This window comes from Mustela lutreola, chromosome 11, assembly GCF_030435805.1.
Source record: "Mustela lutreola isolate mMusLut2 chromosome 11, mMusLut2.pri, whole genome shotgun sequence".
NCBI lineage: Eukaryota > Metazoa > Chordata > Mammalia > Carnivora > Mustelidae > Mustela > Mustela lutreola.
This window is the reverse complement of record NC_081300.1, coordinates 102,159,040-102,180,076: the sequence shown is the minus strand read 5'-3', so window position 1 is coordinate 102,180,076 and position 21,037 is coordinate 102,159,040. Positions and strand designations below refer to the sequence as shown.

Below are 21,037 nucleotides of genomic sequence, written 5' to 3'. Positions count from 1 at the left end.
ACCCCGGTCTCCATCCTAATCCCCTGCTGTGCCCACCTACCCCCTCCTCCAAGTGGCTGTGGCCAGGGAGAGCCAGGGGCCCTGGAGGGCACCCAACATGCCTACGGCGGGCCACATCCCAAGTGCAATCCTCCCCGTGCTGTCCCAGTCATCGAGGCTGGGGAGGGGGGGGCTGCCCTCTGGGGCACTGTCTGTCCCCAGACCAGAACGCTCTTGCTCCCAGAGGCCTCAGCAGGCCCGCCCACCAGGCCAGAAGCACTGCTCACCGCTGTTCCCACCACGGCCCTGGCTCCCCGCCCACTGCCCTACCAGCAGCACCCATGGGTGAGGGCAGGCTCCCTGCTGGACAAGGGCCTCCCCATGGGTCCTGCTGGGGCCTCTTCCGGTTCCCCACTTAAACCCCTCCTAGTGCGGAAGTCCTGATTACCGAAAAATCATGTTTTAATGAAGGCAAAATGCTAATTGCAAAGGCAAAGCCCCCAGTGAGTCTCAGGTGCTAAGCGTGGGCCCGTGGTGTCTGCAGGGGCGGGGGGCCGGAGACGGGCACCCGAGAGACGCAGGAGTGTTTGGCTGAGCAAAGCAGCTGGGGCACTCACGTCACTGAGCTGGTCCCGAGAACTGCTCGTCCGGGAGCTGGTGGCTTCGTGGAGGCTGTCGTCCCCACTGTGGCGGTCGCCCCCTCTGGACGCGGTGACCTTCATCTGGGGACAGGGAGAGGCAGGCTCAGCAAACACAGACCCAAGCCCTCTGCCTGTGGGGGCAGGGCGGGGGCCCGGCCAGGGTCAGGCTCCTCACCCCTGCCCTGCCCTGCCCTGCTCACCCACACTGAGCCCCAGGCCACGACCCAGAGCGAGGGCAGCGGGGCAAGGCTCTGCAGAGCTGACCATTTACCACTCGGAGCAGAAACACCCAGAAGAGCAGACGACACACAATGACATAATGCCGCTGTGAGCTCTGCCCTGGTTTCCTGGAGCCGGAGCAGGTGGGCCGCCCCGCCTCATCTCACTGCACCAGGGAGCCGGACACCAGGCTTCCAGGACAGGCTGGTGGCCGCTCACCCACCCCTGCAGCACCCACACCACCATGGTCCCAGGTGTGCGCAGACCGGTGTGGATCGCCCACTTCCCACTGTGTGACCCTGGGCCACCGCTAGACCTCTCTGTGCCTTGGCTCTGCGTCTAGAAGCACGGTTGCTGCTCCGGTGTATGCCGGCCAGCGCCCCACCCCCTCTCACGCAGCAGCTCGTAAGAGATCGGACACTTGTGCCCACTTTACAGGCGGCCAAACCAAGCCCATAAAGTTAGGTGAACCCAAAATTCCCGCTTCTTTTTTCCTTTTCACTGGGACATAACTGCAGTCACCACTCCCAACCACGTGGCCCAGGTGTCCTGGGCTCTCCCACTCTCTGTCCAGGGTTCCACCACCTCCTGACCGCCCAGCTTCCCAATTCCCACAGTTCCCACAGATCCCGCAGCTGTGTCCTCTCTGTCAGCGTGTGGGACATCTGCAGACCATCCACACCCCGTCAGTGTGCCTGGCCCCTTCCGTGGAGCAGACCCAAGTGGCCGCTGACCCCTCACCAGCGTGGGGACACCGCGAGGGGTATAGGTGTCCTGCCCTCCTCTTTGTCCCCAAGCCTCCTAGCTCAGCAGGTGCAGGAGTGCGCAGAACGCACCCCATGACCAGGGTCAGTGAGGTCTGACTGGGTCCGGAGCCTCCAGCCAGTCCTCCACGTCTAGCCCTTTTGTCTCAAACACCCTCCAGCCTGGAGATCCTGACCGGGCCAAAGGTCAAGATGGGTCTGCAAGGCACAATGGCTATGATCTAGAACATTCCTGAGTCCTGGGAAACACCCTGGGGACCTGGGTCCCTGCTCCTGTGCATGTCACGGCAGGCTCAGCCAGAAGCCTCTCTCGAGGCAGCCCTCAGAGCCCCTGCTCCCCAGGGCCACCCCAGGTCCCAAGATGGGGGTACAGCCCCCAAAGCCATGGGCCCTGGGTTGTCGGCCAGCAGAGTATAAATGACAAGACGGAACCAGGGCCCACAATCCCCAGTCCAAGGTCCCGGGTGCTAGGGCTTCAGGAGAGCCCAGGTCTCCGCGCCACCCTCCTTCTCCAAGGCAGGCTAGGGGCAGGGTCCTGGCCCCACATCCAGGGCCTTGGGGACCCCTGCCTCCTGTGCTCCTTCCTACTTGGTTGGGCACTCCATGTACAGACCCTGACCAGTGCGGCCTCTCCTGACTCTCCAAGTCTCAGCTTCCTCACCTGTGAAATGGGAGGCCACCAAGTCCCTCACATGTGACGGGATGCGCACGTGGGCTGCAGTGTGTGAACGTGTGCACGCGTGCGTGCGTGCATATGTGCGTGCGACTGTGTGTGCACACGCGTGTGCTGCAGCGGGTGCGTGTGCACGCACGTGGGTGCGTGTGACGCAGTGTGTGCGTGCGTGTGGCGCTGTGTGTGTGCACGCATGTGTGTGCGGGTGTGCTGCAATGCGTGTGTGCATGCTTAGGTGTGCGTGTGACCCCGTGTGTGCACGTGTGTGTGATGTGGTTCTGTCTGCCTGAGCCCTGGGCCAGCCCCAAGAAGCCACCAGGTGTCACTGTTGTTACCTGCGGGCTCCCCCAGCTCCGGACCCCACAACAACCCTTCCCCAAAGTGGAGAAAACTGGGGTATGGGGGACCTTCCTTCCTGCCTCGCTGGGGGAAGCCTAAGAAACCGAGAGCTACAGTCCAGTGCTTCTCAAAGCAGGGTCGCTGGGCCGGCTGCAGCAGCAGCACCCGGGGACTTGTTCAGGACACGAACCCACCCCAGGCTTGCTGAATTTGAAGCTCAAACCCTGTGTCAGCAGGCCCTCTGGGAGATTCTGCTGCAGCTCCGGTGGAGATTATGTCTGTGACCATTAGTCCTCACCCTCAAGAGCTCCACACAGTCACTGCTGGGGGACAGAAGCTCAGCCTGAGCCCAGGGCAGGGTCCCTGTCCCAGGAGAGAAAAGCTAGACCCAGAGAAACCACAGGTCCAGGGAAGGACCAGTGCAGACTAGCGTGCACTGTGGGGAAGACTGTTGACTGAACAAGTTTACCCGGTAAGAGGAGAGGAGACAGAAGGACTACACGACGACCTCACACGGCTCAACTGGAAGGGGGAGGGCACCACATTCCCCGGACGCACATAAGCAGCCGGTCTCCTCTCTGAGCTGGGCCCCAGAAAGGAAGCCTCAGACCGACCCCTCAGCAGTGCCCTGCAGGTGGGGCAGGCTGGGTTCTGTCACCCTTTCTCACGGGGCCAGTTTTGGCTCTGAAAGCCCCATTTCCCAGAAAGTCCTATAAAACTGAGTCCTGCATCTTGGGCACTACGCCAATCCCAGGCATAATGGGCTGGCTGGTCACCTACTTCTGTCCGCGGGCCACAACCCCAAACAGCTCAAGCTGGGGTTCGGCTGTCCAGTAGCCCCATCTGCTCCCCTAGCTGCTCAGAAATATTGCTGGCCAGCTAAGCCAGGGGTGGGATCAGAGACGGCACCTCTGCTGCCGGCTGCAGCCTGAGAGATGAGACCGGAGTCGCTGGGGCCTTCAAGTCCATGTCCAGGGCCAGAGGGTGCCCTGATTGCCCTGGGAGGCGGGAGCCCCTGTGCCCACCACTGGGCCTTGTGGTCCATCCACTCATCCAGCTCCACCCATGCACCCCTCCATCTCTCTACCCTTCTACACACCCATCCACCTACCAGCCTCCTCACTCACCCAACCATCCCCCCCACCACCCACTTACCCATCTGTCTGTCCCTCCATCCGCCCGTCTAGCTACCCTCCCACATGTCCATCCGCCCACTCGTCCCCCTGTCCGTCCATCTACCCATCTACCCATCCACCTGCCCACCGGCCCACCCACCCAATGCTTACAGGGTGCCTACGAACTGGCTCTGTTCTGGGCAGCAAACACAACAGACACACATTCCCATCCTCCTGAAGCCTACGAAGAAGAGACAGGCACGTGGTTGGCAGACAGCCACAAGTACCAGGACGACAGCAGAGGGAAGAAGACAGGGCTGCCAGGGCTTCCGAGAGAAAGGTGTGCAGGCGAGTCAGAAGGCCAACAGAAGAGTGGAGAATGGCCCCGCGGAGACAGATGCGGGAGTGGGAGCCCTCAAATGGAGCACACATAGCTTCTGCGGTGTAAACACACCACAGCTGGGCTCGGCTGCCAACAGTCTGAACGCTGGCGTGTAAATTCTTGTCACAGTCGGCTCCTGCAAGGCGGCTCTCAGACTTGGGCTGGGGGGGCGGGTGCCGGGACTTCACCTTCGGACTGAGAGATCTGGAGAAGTACGGCACTGCCTCCATCTGGCAGGGTCCGGTCCTGGTGCTCAGAAAGGTGGGGATAGAATTCCCTTAGACTAGGAGGACCGAGCACTGCCGTCAGACTGTGGGCTCTATGGGGTGAGGGACGCTACTCTCCGACTGGGGCCTACCAGGAGCACCCTGGGGCTCTGAGCTCTCTGGCAGGAACACTGAGGCCATGGCAACACACCCATGAAGAACCCCCTCCCAAGACAGCCGTCCTTCCCTGAGCTCCTCACAGCAGGGCGCTCCAGGCCAGGCCACACTGCACATCCCAGAAGAAAGCATCTACCTCCCAGGCCGGCCGCCCAGCACACCAGCCCAGACGGGCAACGTGTGCTTCCACTTGGTAATCAGGCCACGGGGGTGGGAGGTGTTGGCGCTGCGGGGACTGGGTGGCCAGTCCGGAGGATGCTGCTAAGAAAGGGCCCAGGAGCTGTCCCGGGGCAGACAGGGCGGCCCATGCCCGGTACGCCCCTCACTCCCTGGGCGTCGGCGTCCCAGGCCAGGGCCGTCAACCTACAGCTCTGCCAGGAAGCGTCTCCAGGCCTGGTGGTCCCCTACTACTTGCTCTTCCCACCAGCAACAGGTGCCCAGTTCCCTGGGGCTCAGTGGGGCCTCCTGACCCCGCAGAAACTGCACCCCATCCCAGGCGGCATGTGTGACGGCCGCCCTCCCCACGGCACGTAACCGCAGAGAGTGTGACATATGATTGCTGTGTTCTGTTCCGTGCGTCCGCCCTCTAAGCCCCAGCGCCCGAACCCATGACTGGCAGAGGCCTGTGCTCTAGGTCCCGGTTCTACAGTGAACCTGGCAGAGGCTGCGGCAGGGAGCACCAGGGCTTTGGGCAAGGCCACAGAGCAAGGCCTGCTCAGGGAGGGGCCCTTCACGCAGACAGTGCAAACCCCCTTGGGCAGGCAGGAGCCGGTGAGCACTGGAGTGTGGGACAAAGCCCCCCTGCCCCAACACCCCTCCTAGAATGTGAGAAATGGGTATGGCTGAGCTTGGGTGTTCTCAGGCTGGTGTCCCCCGACTGATGGCAGGTCCGCCGGTGAAGCGGGGCAGTGCTGCTGAGATTCCCGGGTGCGTTCCCCAGTGCAACCAGCTGCAGGGGGAGCCTGGTGCTCCCACTCCCCTGGGCTGGCTGACACCTACTCGAGTTACAAGCTTGACCCCGCTTCTTCCAGATAATCCTTCCCAACCCTCTGTCCACTCCTACATCGACCAGGATCCCAGGGCCCCAAGTGTCCCTCTGAACGTGACATAGGATCACGTGTCGGTGTGTCTGTCTCCAGCATCCTGTGAAAAGCCGGTCCCTGACTGTGGTCTGGCACCGTGAAGGGGGCTCAGGCAGTGTGAGCATTCCCACGACAACCCAGCACCCAGGCGCAGACCACAGCCCTCCAAGGCTGGCCGTCCCTGCTCTTCAGGAGACTCATACAGGTTGCTGGGCGGATGACGGCTGGGAGGATGACGGACAGATGCACGAAGCACCGCAGCTGATAGGGGATGCCATTGAGGCCACTACCCGAGCAGCTGCATGGCCAGCAGGCTCCAGGGGACACAAGCTGTGGGAGGTCCCGGTCTGTGCTTGGATGTGGCCCCCCTTGCTAACGGAACAAGACGAGCCGCCTTGTCCGGCCCCCAGAACTCTATCGGACTGGGCTGGTGCGGGGCCCTCTGGGCTCCATCCAGCCTCCGTCACCTGCTCGGGAGATGTCCCCATCTTTCTAGAAGCTAATGACCTGATTTAAGCCACCAAGAAGCCTCTTGTACAGCAGAAGTCTTCTGCTCGGCGGCTGCCCACACGGAGCGGCTGGCCTGTCTGTTGGCCACCAGCACAAGTTCTTAAAAACATCCACCAGCTCACGCCCTGCACTGCTGACGACCCCCAGTGGCGCCTGTCCAGCGCCCCCACCCTTGGGAAAGCCAGGCGCTTGCCCTCCCCCGGGAGTGCCAGGTACTCAGCCGTTCCCCCCACTGGAGTGCCAAGCGCTCGTCCCTCACCGGAGTGCCAGGTTCTCGGCCACCACCCCCAGGAATGCCAGGCGCTTGCCCCCCCACCAGGGTGCCAGGGGCTTGTCCCTGCGCATGCTGGGAGAGGCTCCCTGAGCCCTCATCTATGGGAGCTTCTCCCATTGTAGGCCCGCCCGTGGGTACCTCGAAATCCCAACACCCGTTGCACACCTGTCTTCCCCACCGTTCTCTAAACTTCGTGAAGGCAGGGACTGTCTCTGTCCTGTACCCTGCTGCATCCCGGGCCCAGACGAGCAGTGACCCGAAGCTCATACTGGACGCTGAGTGCTTCCCTCTGGGGCTGGGCTGCGATGACCTGGCAGGTGGGGCCTAGGGGGCGGCGGGTGCCTGCCACCCTACAGCCCATCTCTCCTCCACCCTTGCAACAGCGCCTGCACTGAAGCCCCCCGCCCCGACCCGCCATGCAGGGCGCGCCACTCGGTTCCTGTGAGCGCCGGGTCTGGGGTGGGAGCTCGGGGCTTGCAGCAGCCCTGCCCCAGCACCTGAGACCCAGCCTGCTGCTGGGGAGGCCGCCCAGCAGGGGACATGAGAGGGTCCGGCACGGAGGCTAGAGATGCCTGTGGTACGAGCGAGAGAACTAGGGCAGCCGCAAGGACGAACCCCGCACGCGCAGGGCCTGGGCCTGCATGGGAGACATTGCGGACGCCCCATCTGACGGACAGCACGGACGGCAGCCCCCCCAGCGGCCTCCCCCAGCACCGGCCTCCGCCAGGCCCAGGGTCGTGCGGCCTGGCCGTGAGCGAACGCAGCTGCCCGCGGCGCGAGGTGCCTGGAGGAGCCGGATGCCGAGCCTCCAGGGTCGTCAGTCGGCCAGAAGGCAGACATGCCAGGACAGGAGGGGGACTCAGGGCACCAAGAATCGGACTTTACTGAGGGCAGAGGGGGAGGATATGCTCAAATGGGCTCTGCAGAGGAACCTCGCCACCGCAGATGGCAGGGGACAGAGCCCGGGAGGCCAGTGGCTGCCACCACCACGGCCTGCCAGGGGAGCCTCAAGGACAAGGGCATCGGCCGCGGGAGCGGAGCTGCCTGGTGTGAGTGCAGGGCGACCTAGCTGCCGCCTCCTCGTGGTCGGAAAACGTCCTGGGTGTGGCCAGCCCCTGGGGCCTGTGGCAGGAGGTCGGCCTTCTGGCAGGCACTGCGACACAGACCGAGGTGCTGGCGGGTGCGGCCACGGCCACGGCCACATCGCAGAGCTCACTTCCTCCACAGGTAAGGGACCACCCAGGCGTCTGCTTCGTTTCAGTCTGTGGGCTCGGAGTGGATCTGCCGGCAGCCTGCCCCCTCACACGGCGACGGCCCAGGCCTGTCCGGACGCCTGCGGCGCGACCCTGGTCGCTGGGGACCTTTACTCTTCACCCATCCAGCCGCGGCTGTGTAGCTGGTGCCTTCAAAGAAACAACTCCTGGCCTTGGCCGTGTCTGCAGGGCTTCCCGGTCCGGGAATGCCCACTCTTGTCGGCCTCATTCCTTCCTCTGGTCCGTCATCTCCAGTTTCTGGCGGTGACCGGCCTCAGACCTGTGTCCTCCTCCAGCACGGACACTGGAGTGTGACTGTGAGCGCAGACGATGAATTTTGATGGCCATTTCCTCAGAATTATTCTCTAACGAGATCTCACTCGGAGAGACATTTAGAAGGTGGAAGCCAAGGACCAGCCTCACATGGCGGCAGGGAGCAGGGAAAGGCGGCTGCCTGTCTCCGGCCCATCATCTGGGCAGATGCCAGCTCTCCCGAGGCCGGGGGAGGCTCAGCACACGTCTTCCGGCCTGTTCGTGCTCGGTGCTGGGGCTGTGGCATCCGAGGGGAGCTTCGGGGCTGGCCCGCTCAGCTCTGCGGGCTGGCGGGGATTCAAGCCACAGGTTGGCTGAGCGTGAGGTACGAGCCAGCCAGCAAGAGCCACGAGTGAGGAGAGACCAGTGGAGGCAGGTCACTGTGGCCCCTCCACACGCCACAGGCTAGCAGCCACATCGTTATGGAGCCCATGAATGGGTGGGTCTGAGTGGAGAAGAGTGAGACACAGCACGTTCCTAAGACTTGCTCTGCGGAGAGGGGGAATGTCCCCGATAGAGCACTTTGAACGTGGGATGTTTGATACCAATTTTGCCTCCTGTTCTTGAATTTCAGCATGGCCACGAGTGTCCCCAGCTGTGTGTGGCTCTCACCATGACCCCCCGGCAGCACCACCGTTCAGCTGCACCTGCAGGCTCAGACAATGTTTGCACGGGGAGGCTGGTGGTCTCCCAACCCTGGCCCTGGGGTGGGGTTCCTGCCAAACCCCCCAAGCAAAGCGGACAGTGTGACGTGGCCACCGCCTCCCTTAAAGCCCCCTGGTGTGGGCAGGCTGCATGGCCATATGGTCACTGCAGCCTCGGGCCAGGCCGGGAGGGCCAGGCAGCGGTGTCGCCCGGATGTACCTCGGCCTCTGTGACACACTAAGCGTCTGTGAGAACAGAGTTCCAGGATGCCTCTTCCGTGCCAGGAGCAGCCCGTTCACGGAGGTGCTCGTAGTATCCTCGGTCAGCGAGTGAGGGGGCAGTCCAGGGGCTCCTCCTCCCTGGGCCCTCCACGTGAGAGGGCAGGACAGTCACCCCGGCAGTCATCCGAGCCCTGAGCCTGCTCGTGGAGCACCGCCGCTCGGCAGAGGCGCACACGCTCGGTTGTGTGCGTGGCACGGACAAGCTCCTCCCAGGAACGCTGGACTGGCTATGTCTGCAGAGCGCCGGGGGAGGCCCACCAGGTCTGTCCCCGTGTCTGGACCCCTGCGCTCCCGGGGCTACCCTACCTTCCTGGTAGGAAGTCTCCTTTCTCCCAGCGAACAACCACACCCACCAGCACTGTCCTTGCTCCGCACTGGCCTGGCAGGGGCCAGGCATGTTCTCCTCAGGGCCCCATCGCAGACGGGGAGGTGGAGGCAGGGGGCTTACGTGGGGCGGGCTGTAGGGCTCGGAGGGAGACCCCCACAGAGCACTGCACCCAGGCTCCTGTCTCCATACAGGGAGTCGCCTAGAGCAACCCTGGGCCTCCCTCGGACCCACAGCGCCCCCATGGACTCAACCTACGCCCAACTTTCGGCCAAGCTTCCCCTAGTCTACCCACCACAGGGCGGACCATCCCCCACACCTCTGGCCTTGGGGCCACGTGAGCTGCCAGGGCCCAAGCCTCTACCCCAGGCCACACAGGTCCCACACAGCCGTGTCCTTTAGCCAGTAAGGTGGTTGATGACATTGGAAGGAGCCACCATCATTTCAAAAATCTCCAAAAACACAGAAAAACCCGTATCACCAGATGCTCTCAGAAACCTCCAAGATCTGGCCACACAAAACCCTCATCTCCTTGCAGCAGAAGGTGGCAGCAACCCCCTCCCGTCCCCGCCCCCCCAGGACGTGGCACACCTGGTCTAGTCTCCCAACAGCAACTTTGGGTGTCTCCCCAAAGTGCCCTCCCCTTCAGGATCCTGTCACTTTGAACCCAAGGGTAGCAGGAGCTCCAGGGGACCCCTCTGGGATCAGATGGTTCAGCAAGTAAGCAGGCAAGGAAGAGCGGGGCCCAAGGGCACCGTGGGGCTCACTCACAGTGGAGCCATTCCAGATCGGAGGGGTTGGGCCCAGCCCAGGGGACTCGGTCTCCCTCCCTCCCGCAGACCAGCATTCTACTAGCTCTGCTTCCCCCACTTAGGCACTCACGTGCCAGGGCCACATTCCCAGAGCAGGAGGGCCTAGAAAGGCAGCAGCTGTGCCCGTTGGCACCCGCCTTGCCCACCCACGAGCCTGCACAGGACCCAGAAGACAGAGATCCCAACACTGCCCCCCTCAGGTCAACAGGAGGGAGGGGACGCTGGGAGTGTCAGGAATCTGGGACAATTCTGAGGCACCTTCTGCGACACCTAGAAAGAGACCCCTTCCTGAGCAGTGGCTCCGAGGGACAGGGCAGAGATGTGGGGGCTTGCTGAGACGGTCTGCTGGGGGACTGTGGCGAGCACGGCCCCCCTGAACACACAGCACACAGCATGAGCCGTGCCAAGGCTGCGCACCCCTCCCTGGGCAGCCCCATCCCTAGGCTGCTCTCCTGCTGCTCAGTGGGAACGCAGCGATCAGGGGGCAGGTCCAGACGCGTAGAAAACCACTTGTCGGAATAAATCACTTCACGTATGACACACACTCACTGATGCGGTCATAAAAATAATGGCACGGCACTTTTTATTTTCTTTAATCAGAAAAATAAGCCCCGCGTTTCTGGGAGACCCTGGGTGAGGACCAGATGCCCGTAAGCCCTGCTTTGGGTGCTGGGCGGCCCCCACACCCAGCCAGTGGGGACCCCGGAGAGCCAGTGTCCTCATGAGCAAATGGGATGGAGGGGGTGTGCCTCCCAGCCTCCATAATCGGGATCAGCACTGGAGTGGCCGTCGCGGCTCAGAGAGACTAGGCACACAAAGGGTGTCCGGAGCCTGGCCAGGGCAAACCCCAGGAGCTGCTGCTCCCTCCCCCAGAGACCCTCCTGCTCTGGAGGGTCAGAAGTGAACGCCTTGCCTCATTCCCAGAACTCCAGGAGCACCAGTGTGGGACTGCCCTGAGCCAGAGGTCTGGGGTGAGGAATGGGTGACCCCCAAGCTCAGGCGTGGGATGGGCGGAGGGCAGAGAAAGCCCTGTAGTGTGAGGTCCGTCCCGACGGGGAACGTCCTGGGGGGGGCAACAGCCAGGAAGCTGCGTGGGCTGGGTGGGAGGCCAGGAGGAGGCATTCTGAGAACAGCCCTGACCCTCCTGGTCCAGAGCTAGGGAGACAGGAGACTCGGCCTCTGCTTCAGTGCCTAGCCACTGGGGTGGAGGCGGAGTTGGGGGGGCACCCTCCTGTCACCAGCAGCTCCTACATGGCCACAGACAGCCCCGAGTGCCCCCCATGTCCCCTCCCTGCATTCACAGAACACTGGGGATGGACATGCATCGCTGCCCTTTGCCAGAGGGGAGGTGAGCAGGACCTGCAGCCTGGCTCCAGTGGGGCCCACATTCTGCCTAAGGGCACGGAATGCACGCTGGCCACATGGGTCAGGGCCCCAGGGCGCAAGGCCTGCAGCTGGCACACCCCCACAGCACGTACACACACACACCACATACGTGCACGCACACACTCACACACACACACACACACACACACTTGTAGCCTATCACACAGGGCGGGGGGGGAGGCGTTCACAGACTGACGTACAAGGACACACGGGCACTCATGAGGCACAGCGAGACACTGAGGAACCCCTCCGACAACCCCAAGCCCTTGGGGGCAGCCGTGTCCACTCTCCTAGGAGTGTGCGCGTCCCAAAGTAGCGGGCACGACGGGGGCAGGCATGGCAGGGAGGTGGGGAGATGCTGGGGGTCCTCTCTTCCTGGTGCAGGCGGGCCTCCCCCTGGCAGCAGCCCTGCTGGGGGCTGCCTCTGCTGAGCCACAGTTTCCAGCCGCAAACAGCCCGGCCTGCCTGGAGAAGGCCTCTGGCCAGTGCGGCAGCATGTCTGCCCAGCACGGCCACACCCAGGCCTAGGAAATGGGCATCAATCAGGCTCCAGGACTCACAGACGGGGCCTGGCGGGCCACCGCAGGGGTGGAGGATCGAGTCCGTCGTGACCTCAGGGGCCTGCAGGGACGGCCCAGTGCCAGGAGTGAGAGCTGCGGCTGACGGGCCCGAACCAGGTCCAGCAGCGACCGCCGCGGCTGGCTCGGGGGCCCCAGGAGGGGCCGACGGGGCGGGGCTGGCCGGCCCAGGAGTGAAGGGCGCTCAGGGATGGGGAGTAACGGCTGGGGTTTGCAGGGCTGGCTGGGGCCCAGAAGGGACTGCAAGGGCTGACAGGGCTGCTCTGGGCGCAGGAGGGGCCGCTTTCGTCGGCAGGGCTGTTCTGGGCCCAGGAGTGGCCGCTTGGGCGGGTGAGGCTGTTCCGGGCCCATGAGTGGCCGCTTTTGTTGGCACGGCTGTCCAGGGCCCAGCAGTGAAGGTTTTGCGGGGCCAGGGTGCTCTGGGGCTTCAACTAATTGCTGGGGCTGACTGAGGCCCAGCAGGGACCCCTGGGGGTGGCTAGGTTGGCCTAGGAGGGACCTCCGGGGCTGGCAAGGGGCTAAGAGAGCCCGCCGGGGGCAGCAGCACTGGCCTGAGAGTGAGCTGGTGGGCCGGCGGCGTGGACGCAGCAGGAGGAGTGACTGTGGGGGCCGGCACCGCTGTCCTGAGGATGCCCTGCTGGGCTGGCCACGAAGACAGGGGGCCACCCACGACCGCACGGGCCAGCAGCGGTGCCAGAGGGCCAGGAGGGAGCGCAGGGGCCGGCAGAGGGGACATGGGGCCAGGAGGGAGCGCAGGGGCCGGCAGCGGTGCCACGGCGCCAGCAGGGAGCGCAGGGGCCGGCAGCGTTGCCACGGGGCCAGCAGGGAGCGCAGACGCCGGCAGCGGTGCCTAGGGCCTAGGAGCGCCCATCGTGGCCGGCAAGGCTGAGCCAGGAGTGACTGCTGGGGCCGGCAGTGCTGATCTGGGGCTGGAAGCAGCCGCTGGGGCCGGCAGGGCTGACCTGGGCCCAGAAGTGACCGCCGGGGCTGGCAGGGCTGTCTTGGGCCCAGAAGTGACCGCTGGGGCCAGCGGCGCTGACCCGGGAGTGGCCGCTGGGGCTGGCAGGGCTGCCCGGGGTCCGGGAGAGCCCGACGGGGCTGGCAGCGCTGACACGGGGCTGGGAGTGACCCCTGGGGCTGGCTGGGCTGGAGCTGCTGCTGGTGCTGGGCCGGGCTGTTCTGGTCCCAGTGGTTGGCTGGGAGCGGCCCCCCTTCTGGGGAGCACACCTGCATGGAAGAAAGAGCACGTGTCCACCTGGGCAGGTGTGCCTGCAGACCCCCCAACCAGCCCGGGCCCCTGAGACATGCTGCCCCCTCTCCAGCAGTCCCATCCCCAAGGGAGCTGAAAGTGGAGTGTGAAACACCAAGAAGAACCCCTCTCTGAGAAGAAGGCGCAAACCAGCGAGTCCCTGAGGAGGAAAGCAGTGTAGGGCTGAGCCGGCACCTGGGAGAGAGCCCCACGCTCTGGGAGAGTGTCCCCTGGTCCCAGTCTCCCCACCCGATCCCAGCTGGGCTCTGGTGACAGCAAGGATGCCCCCTCCCCCGCCACCAAGGACTCGGCTCCCAGCCGCTGTGGAGGGAGGCCCCTGGGGTGGGCTGCTCTCTGTACCGGGACCCCTGACCACCAGTCACATGACCCCCACCAAAAGATGTGCTGCATTCTACAGAAGGTTAGCAGATGGAAAACACCTGGTGCAGAGCCCGGCCCCCACGCGTTACAGACACCCTGGACACCCCGTGGTCGGCGGAGCCTGACAGACGCAACGGGGCAACGGGGCCGGCCTACCAGCAGTTGCACCCTCCTGCCCCAAGCACACACACCCCCACCCCCATCCTTGGGCTCCCAGCCTGGCCTCTCTGGCTGTGTCACCCACCGGGGGAAGGTCTTCTGTCTGCTCAGGATCTGGGCTCACGGCGAGCGGCTACCTCGGGCCCCAGTCCACATGGGCCGCGTACCCCATGCCCAACAACGAAGGAGCAGGTTGCCAGGCAGGCCCAGATGCCGACGGTGGTGTCCAGGTGTTGGTGTGGCCCCGAGGGCACCCAGGGGAGAGGGCACAGAAGCCCGTGGTTCTAAGTGGGGCAGGGCCCAGCGCTCACCTGCTTGGTGGGCTGCAGTGGGACCTTCTTCTTCCCACGGTCACAGGCAGGCTCCAGGTCCTGCTCGGGGCTGCCAATCTCCAGGGGACGCCCATTCTCACTTGGTTCTGCAGACGGGCAGTTTTCGGACTCACGGGGCTTCTTGGCAAGGCGACGTTCCCATTTCTCCTTCCGCTCATGTGGCTTCAGGGCCATGTCCTTCTGTGAGGGAAGAAGGACAAAGCTGGTTAACTGGCAGTGACCTTGGTGACACCATGCAAGACTGTGCTGTGCTCCGAGGGCGGGTCCCTAGGCATGTGACAGCGTCTACCTGAGGTACTCACCCTGCCCAGGGGCTATCAGGACTGGGGAGCTCAGAGGATGATGTCGTAGAAACAAAGTTAGACCAGGGCTTAAGCTTCCAAATGGCCCCCAATCTGTGGCCCAAAATGGAGCAGGTGCTGCACTGGCCCTCCTAGGGGTGCTGCTTGGACTCCTGAGCTGATGGCTGCTGCCACAGCAGCTGACCACTGTCCCCGGGTCCGGAGCCCCCCGGGGTTTACTGCCCAACTGCACGCAGCCAGGCATGCAGACACTGTGGAAGCCTGTGCTGGGGAACCAGCCCCTGACTCGGCCAGATACACAGAGCTCAGGGACCCTGGAGCCCTGCCCTAGAACAGGGAGGGACACCCAGCGGGGATTTACGGAGCAGGGGCTACTGTGCCGATGCCAGTCGCAGCAGTGGGGTCCCCACCGCCCCGAGCGAAGAGCTGGTCCTGCCAGCGAGCCCGAGGCCCGGGAGAGCCTGCCCCCGCGGTGCTGAGCAGGCGCAGTGTCACCCACCAGCCTCACACCTGGGTCCATGGGGTCGGTAAGAGCTGCCATCTCCACCTGGCTGCTGAGGAAGAGGCAAGAACTCACTGGAAGGGACCCAGAAGATTCTGAAAGCATCACCCGAGGCAGGGAGGAAGGCAGCATGAAGGTGATGCCCCTGGCTGACGTGCCCCCATATCCCAGGTGATATCCTCACAGCCCCACAGGCAGTGCTTCCTGAGAACCTGCGGGGTGACTGTGGCAGCCTCTTCAAGGCTGGCCTCTGTGCTCAGGTGGGCATGTGGCCCCAGCCAGGCCTCAGGCCACCTGGGCGGGTGGCAGGGAGAACCAAAGCCCCAGTGTAGACGGGGACATGCTGCGCGCGGCAGGGGAGGTCCTCCCAACTTCGAGCCACACGCTGCCTCCTGGCTGGTGAGAGGGGCCCACAATCCCCAGAACTAGTGCGGGGAACCAGCCCAGCTGGCCGGACTAGAGCTGCCCTTCCACGCACGGCAGCCCCTGGGACTGTCCTGCTGTGTGTGACGCCACAGCCTGGGCTGGGGGCAGAGGCAGCCGCGGACGCCACGCTTAGCGTGGGACGTTCCGCACTCCCAGGTTCTCCCGGGGGCCCACAGCCCCAACCACACAGATGCAGGCCGGCCCCGTCAGAGCCCCTCCCCTCTGAGGGGACAGTAAGGAGGGATGGGGTTCATCCCCACGCGGTCCCATGGCTCACTGAGGAGCAGGGGGAAGGGAGCGGGGCTGGCCGTGGTGCCTGTCCTGGGGCACCCGCAAGGCTGGGAGCCCTCCTAAAGTCTGGTGACCAGCTTGGCCTGTGCCAAGGCTCTGCCCTAAGCTCCACAGGCTTGTGGCAGGCAGCAAGTGGCTCCTAACTCCTCGGACCTGGGAGACCCTTCTCTGCGCCCGCTGTCTGGGACAGCAGACCCCAGGGACATCCACAGGCTGTGGCATTTCTGCAGCCTCATGCAGTAATGAGTAGTCCCAGTCAGACGCCTTCATGCCCACACTGAACTCCTCAGAGCCCCAGCTCATCTCAGGCCAAAGGGGCCGCTCCCCAACCCTGATAATGGAACCCTGGCTCCTGCCGTGCCTCTGGGCATCAGGTTGATTCCACACTCTGGGGTGCACCCCCACCCCCCGACATAAACTCAGGACAGCAGGGCAGCCCCAGCTGAGACGCCGAACATCTCAGGGAGGACTCCTGGGCAAGGCTGGAACCTCCAGAGGAGGAGCAAGTGCAAATGCCCTGAGACGGGGAGTAGCTCCCGCCCCTCCCTCTCTTGCGTCTGCCTCCCGGGCTCCACTGGTCAGCACGTGGCCACAGGCCTCCCCGGGGCAGAAAGACGAGACGAGGCAGTCCCTCCAGTGATGAGCAAGTCCCGAGGACCGCAGCTCACTCTGCCCATGCGGGCACGCCACAGGACACACGGGGGCCCCGCCCCTCACACGGGCTCCCGGCTTTCAGGTTCCCTGCCCTGCCTACAGGGGAGGGCTGGCTGCTCACAGGCTGTTCCCTCCCATACAGGCCCCCACGGTCCGGTCCGGAGCTCTCCACCAGGAAGCTGCCACCCAACTGCAGGGCCCAGCCCAGCACACAGGGTCGCTGGGGCAGATGGTGGGCAGCAGTCTGCAGAGACCAACCAGAGCGACACACTGTCAAAGGCAGGCTGGCCAGGGGTTTGCATAGACGGAGAAGCAGGACGCCCACACACAGAGAGTCTCCCTCTGAGGAAGCGACTGCCAAGCATGGAGCCTGGAGGCCCCCCGACCTGCTGTGGGTACAGCTCTTCTGGGGGCCAGACAAACCTGGTACCTGCTCCAGGGGCCAGGCAGGAGGCACGCTCTCCGCCCTGGGGGAGGGTCTGGCTTTTCCTTCTACTCAGGCCCCCAGGGGACAGAGAAGGCCCCCACCAGCCTCCCCCACCGCACAGATCACCTCTCGGACTTCCATGCTAACGGCCTCCAGAAACATGCTCATGGGGACCCAGAACATCGAACCCCGTGTCTGGGCCCCTGGGGGACACTGGCCCTGCCACGTGGGCGTGGTCACGAGGTGGGAGGCTGAGGCGCCCCGCCGTGCCCGGACACACACATGCGCACCCCCCAACTCCCGGCGTGCACCAACAGGATGGGCATCTCAGTGCTGCCGCCACACTGTATGGACTCCCAGGCCCCAGGCCACACACACCAAGCACCCTGCCAGGGCCACCTAGACCCACGTACTGCCACAGAAGGCCGCCTGTCCTCTCTCCCCAGATGCCCATGGCCCCTCCCTCCGCAACAAGCGAGTGTCCGGTGCTCCAGACTACACAACACAGGCCTCTGAGTCCCTGCGGAGTGAGCCCCACTCTCTGAGAGAGAGCCACTGTTCTGAGGCCTCCTGAGCAGGTAAAATCACAGAAATGGTTTCTAGCCTGGGGGACAGGCTCTGAAGCCCCACGTGTGAGCCCTGGAGCGAGAACAGGCCTGGCCGGTGGTGTATGTGATCAGAAGTGCCAGCAGATACTAACCAGGAACCGTGGGAACAGCCCTGCCCGCGGGACAACTGGCTGGGCCAGAGCGATCTTTCTAACGAGCACTTGTAATCATGACAAACAGAACAGAGGGACAGACGGCAGGCCGGACACACCGCACAGCCAGGCCCGGTGAACCTCCAGTGGCCGACCAGGCCAGGCCAGGCATTGGGCTCCACAAGGGCCTCCCTCTAGGCCCTGCCGCAGCTCCTCTGCAGCTTCTGGAAGGGCCTCCGGGCACCCCAGGCCCCTTCTCCAGACACCTCCAAACACATCTTTCACCCAAAGTATGCATCAGTCAACCACGAATCATCCAATGCAGCACATTTTCTGTAAACCTGTTATATCTTTTTTTTTCTTTTTTTTTTTTAAACAAACAAAAACCCGAGACTGTTTGAACCCTTGAAATATCAGTGACTGGGCTGTCTCCTGCCCTGGACTCAGCCCAGTGGCATCCTGGCCCCAGGGCAAGAGCTCCAGCATCTGGAAGAGTGGGGGAGCTGGGAAGCCGTTTGCCCACGGCCCAGCACAGCATGAGCCAGCAGGCAACAGGCCTGGGCCCTGTGGCATGGAGGGACAGCCACCCCATGGGCCCTCTCCTGGCTCAGGTGGGCAAAAGGCTTTGTGTACCGGGACCCAGAGGCAGCCGCCTCTGCCCAGTCACTGCCTTGAGAATGATGGGGGGCTTCATGGAGCAACCCCAAGACTGTGCACCCAAGGGGCTCTTGGTCACAGGATTCAACAGTTCCTGCCACAGGGGTACCGCCAGGACGTGGCCGGCTGGCCCTCTCCAGCACACCAGGGCTGGGGCTGGCCTTCACTTGTGATGCTGACCCCGTGTGAGCCTAGGCCCGTTCTGGGGGCTCACCCTAGCTCAGGCACACTCCGCCCCAGTTCCGCCTCCACTGAGCCAGCAGGGTGGGGCGCTGGCCCCGGGTCCCAGGCACAGCTCTGCCTGGACCACGGGGCCTCTGGGTAGGCATGGTCTCCTCATCTGTAGACTGGGGCAGCGGCTGTGCCCAGACCATGCTGGACACTCCGGGTGCAGCAGGGCCGCAAGAGCAGTGCCTGTCCCCAAGAGGCCAGGGCGGGACTTGGAGCAGACCCCCACGGAGTGGGGCAGTGGTGGGCTGGCGTTGGACTTGGGGGGGACGCTCGGCGGGCTGCTAGGGGATCCACGCTAGGAGCCTACAGAACTGGGGTGTGCCCACGAGGAAGCAGTCCCTGCCAAGGCTGCAGCAACAGGCGGGGGTGAAGCCACGTTGGGGTGAAGTACAGAACTGGCCTGTACCCCTGAACTGCCGTCCGCCCACATACTCATCTGTGAGCCCAGAGACCGGGCGGCAGATGTGCCCGGGCGCACCCCAGCACCCGCACACAGAGGGGCCCTAAAAACGGGGCATGGCCAAGTGCTGAGGCCCACAACCCTTGAGGCCGGAGGCAACAGTCCCACAGTGAAGCCTCCAATGGCCCCTGGAGCAGCCAGGCCCCTGGACCCTGCCCAGACCACAAGGGGGATCTGCCTGCTGTCATGAAATCGGTGATTACGTTTTCCTATAGCAATTTTATGGGGCTATTTTTAGCTCCCCTAAACGTCATTACCATGCAGTACCAAGAAGCTCTCTAACCGCACTTCAGTAAGCCCACTGTGCAGAGATAGCAGGAGTTAGAACTGGCAGACCCAGGTTCTCTCACTGAGGTCTGAGGCTGCGAGGGCTGACGTGCACCGGCCTTTCCCGGCTCCCAGATCCTGTGGGCAAAGGCATGGCCGCACCCCTCCAGCCAGGTGGGTGCCCCCTCTGCTCCGGGGACTGCAGAGCGGCCTCGCCCCCAGGGTCACACAGAACCCACCCTCACTGCCATGCTCCGGCACGCTCCTGGCGGCCCGGCCCACCTGACCTTCCCCGGGACCAGCCCACCGCCCCACTTTCCCACCCTGCTTGGCTGAGGCTGCCCGTCTCCCAGAACCTCCGGGACTTGGGGGTCCCCAGAAGACCTTGCGGGCTCACGGATCAGGCAACAGCCACTGCTCACCCGGCAGGCTGTCCTCCCCAACCCGGAAGACCTCCAGCGCACACCTGCCTCGGGCCCTCGGCATCGCTGCCCCCACCCTGCTTCTGTGCGGCTCACTCTCCTTCACCTGCAAGTTCTTAACGCAAACTTCACCCTCACACACGCCGAGTACAGGCCCGGCCCACACGCACCTACCTTCTGTGTAGTGACCTACCCCTGCGGCCCCGGGGACAGAGATCACATATACAGGCATCTTCTTCCAGGTGGTCGAGGGGCCTCTCCCCCGAGGAGTAACCCCCCCGCTGAGCTAGGAAGGAGGCAGCCCGTGTGTCCACCGCCCACCAGCAACCGGTACACCCCCCAGCACCCCAGAGTCGACCGACTGTCCCTGTATGTTTGGGACTGAGAAGGCTTCCTGGATGTGGGAAAGGCACAGAGAAACAGGACATCCTGTGAACCGTAACGGCAGCACCGCCCTACCACAGACCATCTGCACCTGAGTCACAGAGAGCTGGAGGACAGGACGGACAGGACAGTGGGGTGGGGGAGCCAGGGTCCCTCCACCAGGCCAAACTGCCCAGCCCAGGGCCGCCATATCAAGGTGCGGCAAGGCCTGGGCCCCCCGACACCCGCAGCTAAGGAGGTTGGGAGTCGCGGACAGACAGCCAGCCAACCCGGACAGTGCCCGCCGGCAGCCCCCACCCAGCTGCCCCGGCCCGGCCATGACAACCACGTCCAGCCACCCCCTCCGGCTACCATGCCAGGACAGGCATCCTCCCTGACCTGTCCCCTCCTTAGCTCACACCCACACTGGATGGGTACTGTTCCCCGTCACCTTCCCTCCCCACAGCCCACCCGCTGTCCCTCCACGTAAGGCAGCCTGCTGGAGAGGTCCCTCAATCCCCAGGATGATGACAGGGCCCCTGAGGGAAACACGGCCCTCAAGGACCAGCCCCCGAAGGGCTCACTGACACCCCAGCTGTTGCAGAACCCTCTGGAACCTGCCTCACTCGTGCCCCTCGGTCCCTCTAGGTCAGTCTCTTTCCGGCTCAGAGGACTCCTCAGCACCCCTCCCCCGGGTGCCCACCCACCGTGCGCTCCATGCACTGGAACGCTGGCCGAGCAGGAGGGCTGGAGGGCAGACGGTCAAAGGCCTGGGAGTGGGGGAGCCGGGCGGGGAGCAGTGCCACCACAGCCTCTGCCGCACCCAGCGCTCAGCCCACTAGTGGGGACCCACCCCCCAAGCTCTGGGAAGACACTCACTCCTTCCCACGGCCATCCAGCCCCTGCCCCGTGCGGAGGGGCTGCTGGGACACAGGAGGCCCCCTGGAAATGGAAGAGACCCGCCCACCCTAGGGCCTGGGACAAGCCAGACACCTGACGGCGACAGGTGCTCTGGACAAAAGCACGGAGGTGGATGAGGACGGTGGGCACAGAGCCGGAGGTGGGGAGGCGGCGAGTGAGGAGCGGGCAGGCCCTGCTCGGGCCCCCCCACCCAGGCCTGCCCGCCGCGGACACACCCTCCTCCCACAACCGTGCACGCACACCCCACTGCGACCCCACACTGTGACCCCGTGCTGACCGGCCAGGCTGCGCTCTCATCCGCACTCAACTAGGACCCTCCTGCCCACGGCCACTGTCCTGG

General features: G+C 64.3%; 1 protein-coding gene across 10 annotated transcripts in view; it reads right to left on the bottom strand.

Annotated features, from left to right (window-relative positions):
- FBRSL1 (fibrosin like 1) overlaps nucleotides 1-21,037 on the bottom strand; it is a 77,890-nt gene that overhangs the window by 46,709 nt on the left and 10,144 nt on the right. For 8 of the 10 annotated variants that reach the window (XR_009345720.1, XM_059138632.1, XM_059138627.1 and 5 more), the window contains exons 2-3: nucleotides 14,054-14,254; nucleotides 597-701 (exon numbers count right to left, since the gene is read on the bottom strand). Coding sequence is in view for 9 of the 10 variants with exons in the window: in XM_059138632.1 (XP_058994615.1) it covers nucleotides 597-701; nucleotides 14,054-14,254 (306 nt within the window). In the remaining variant the exon portion in view is untranslated. Of the gene's footprint in view, nucleotides 1-596; nucleotides 702-3,901; nucleotides 4,358-10,541; nucleotides 13,181-14,053; nucleotides 14,255-21,037 lie in introns of those variants that run through there. The other 2 variants (XM_059138628.1, XM_059138633.1) reach the window with 2 other exon arrangements.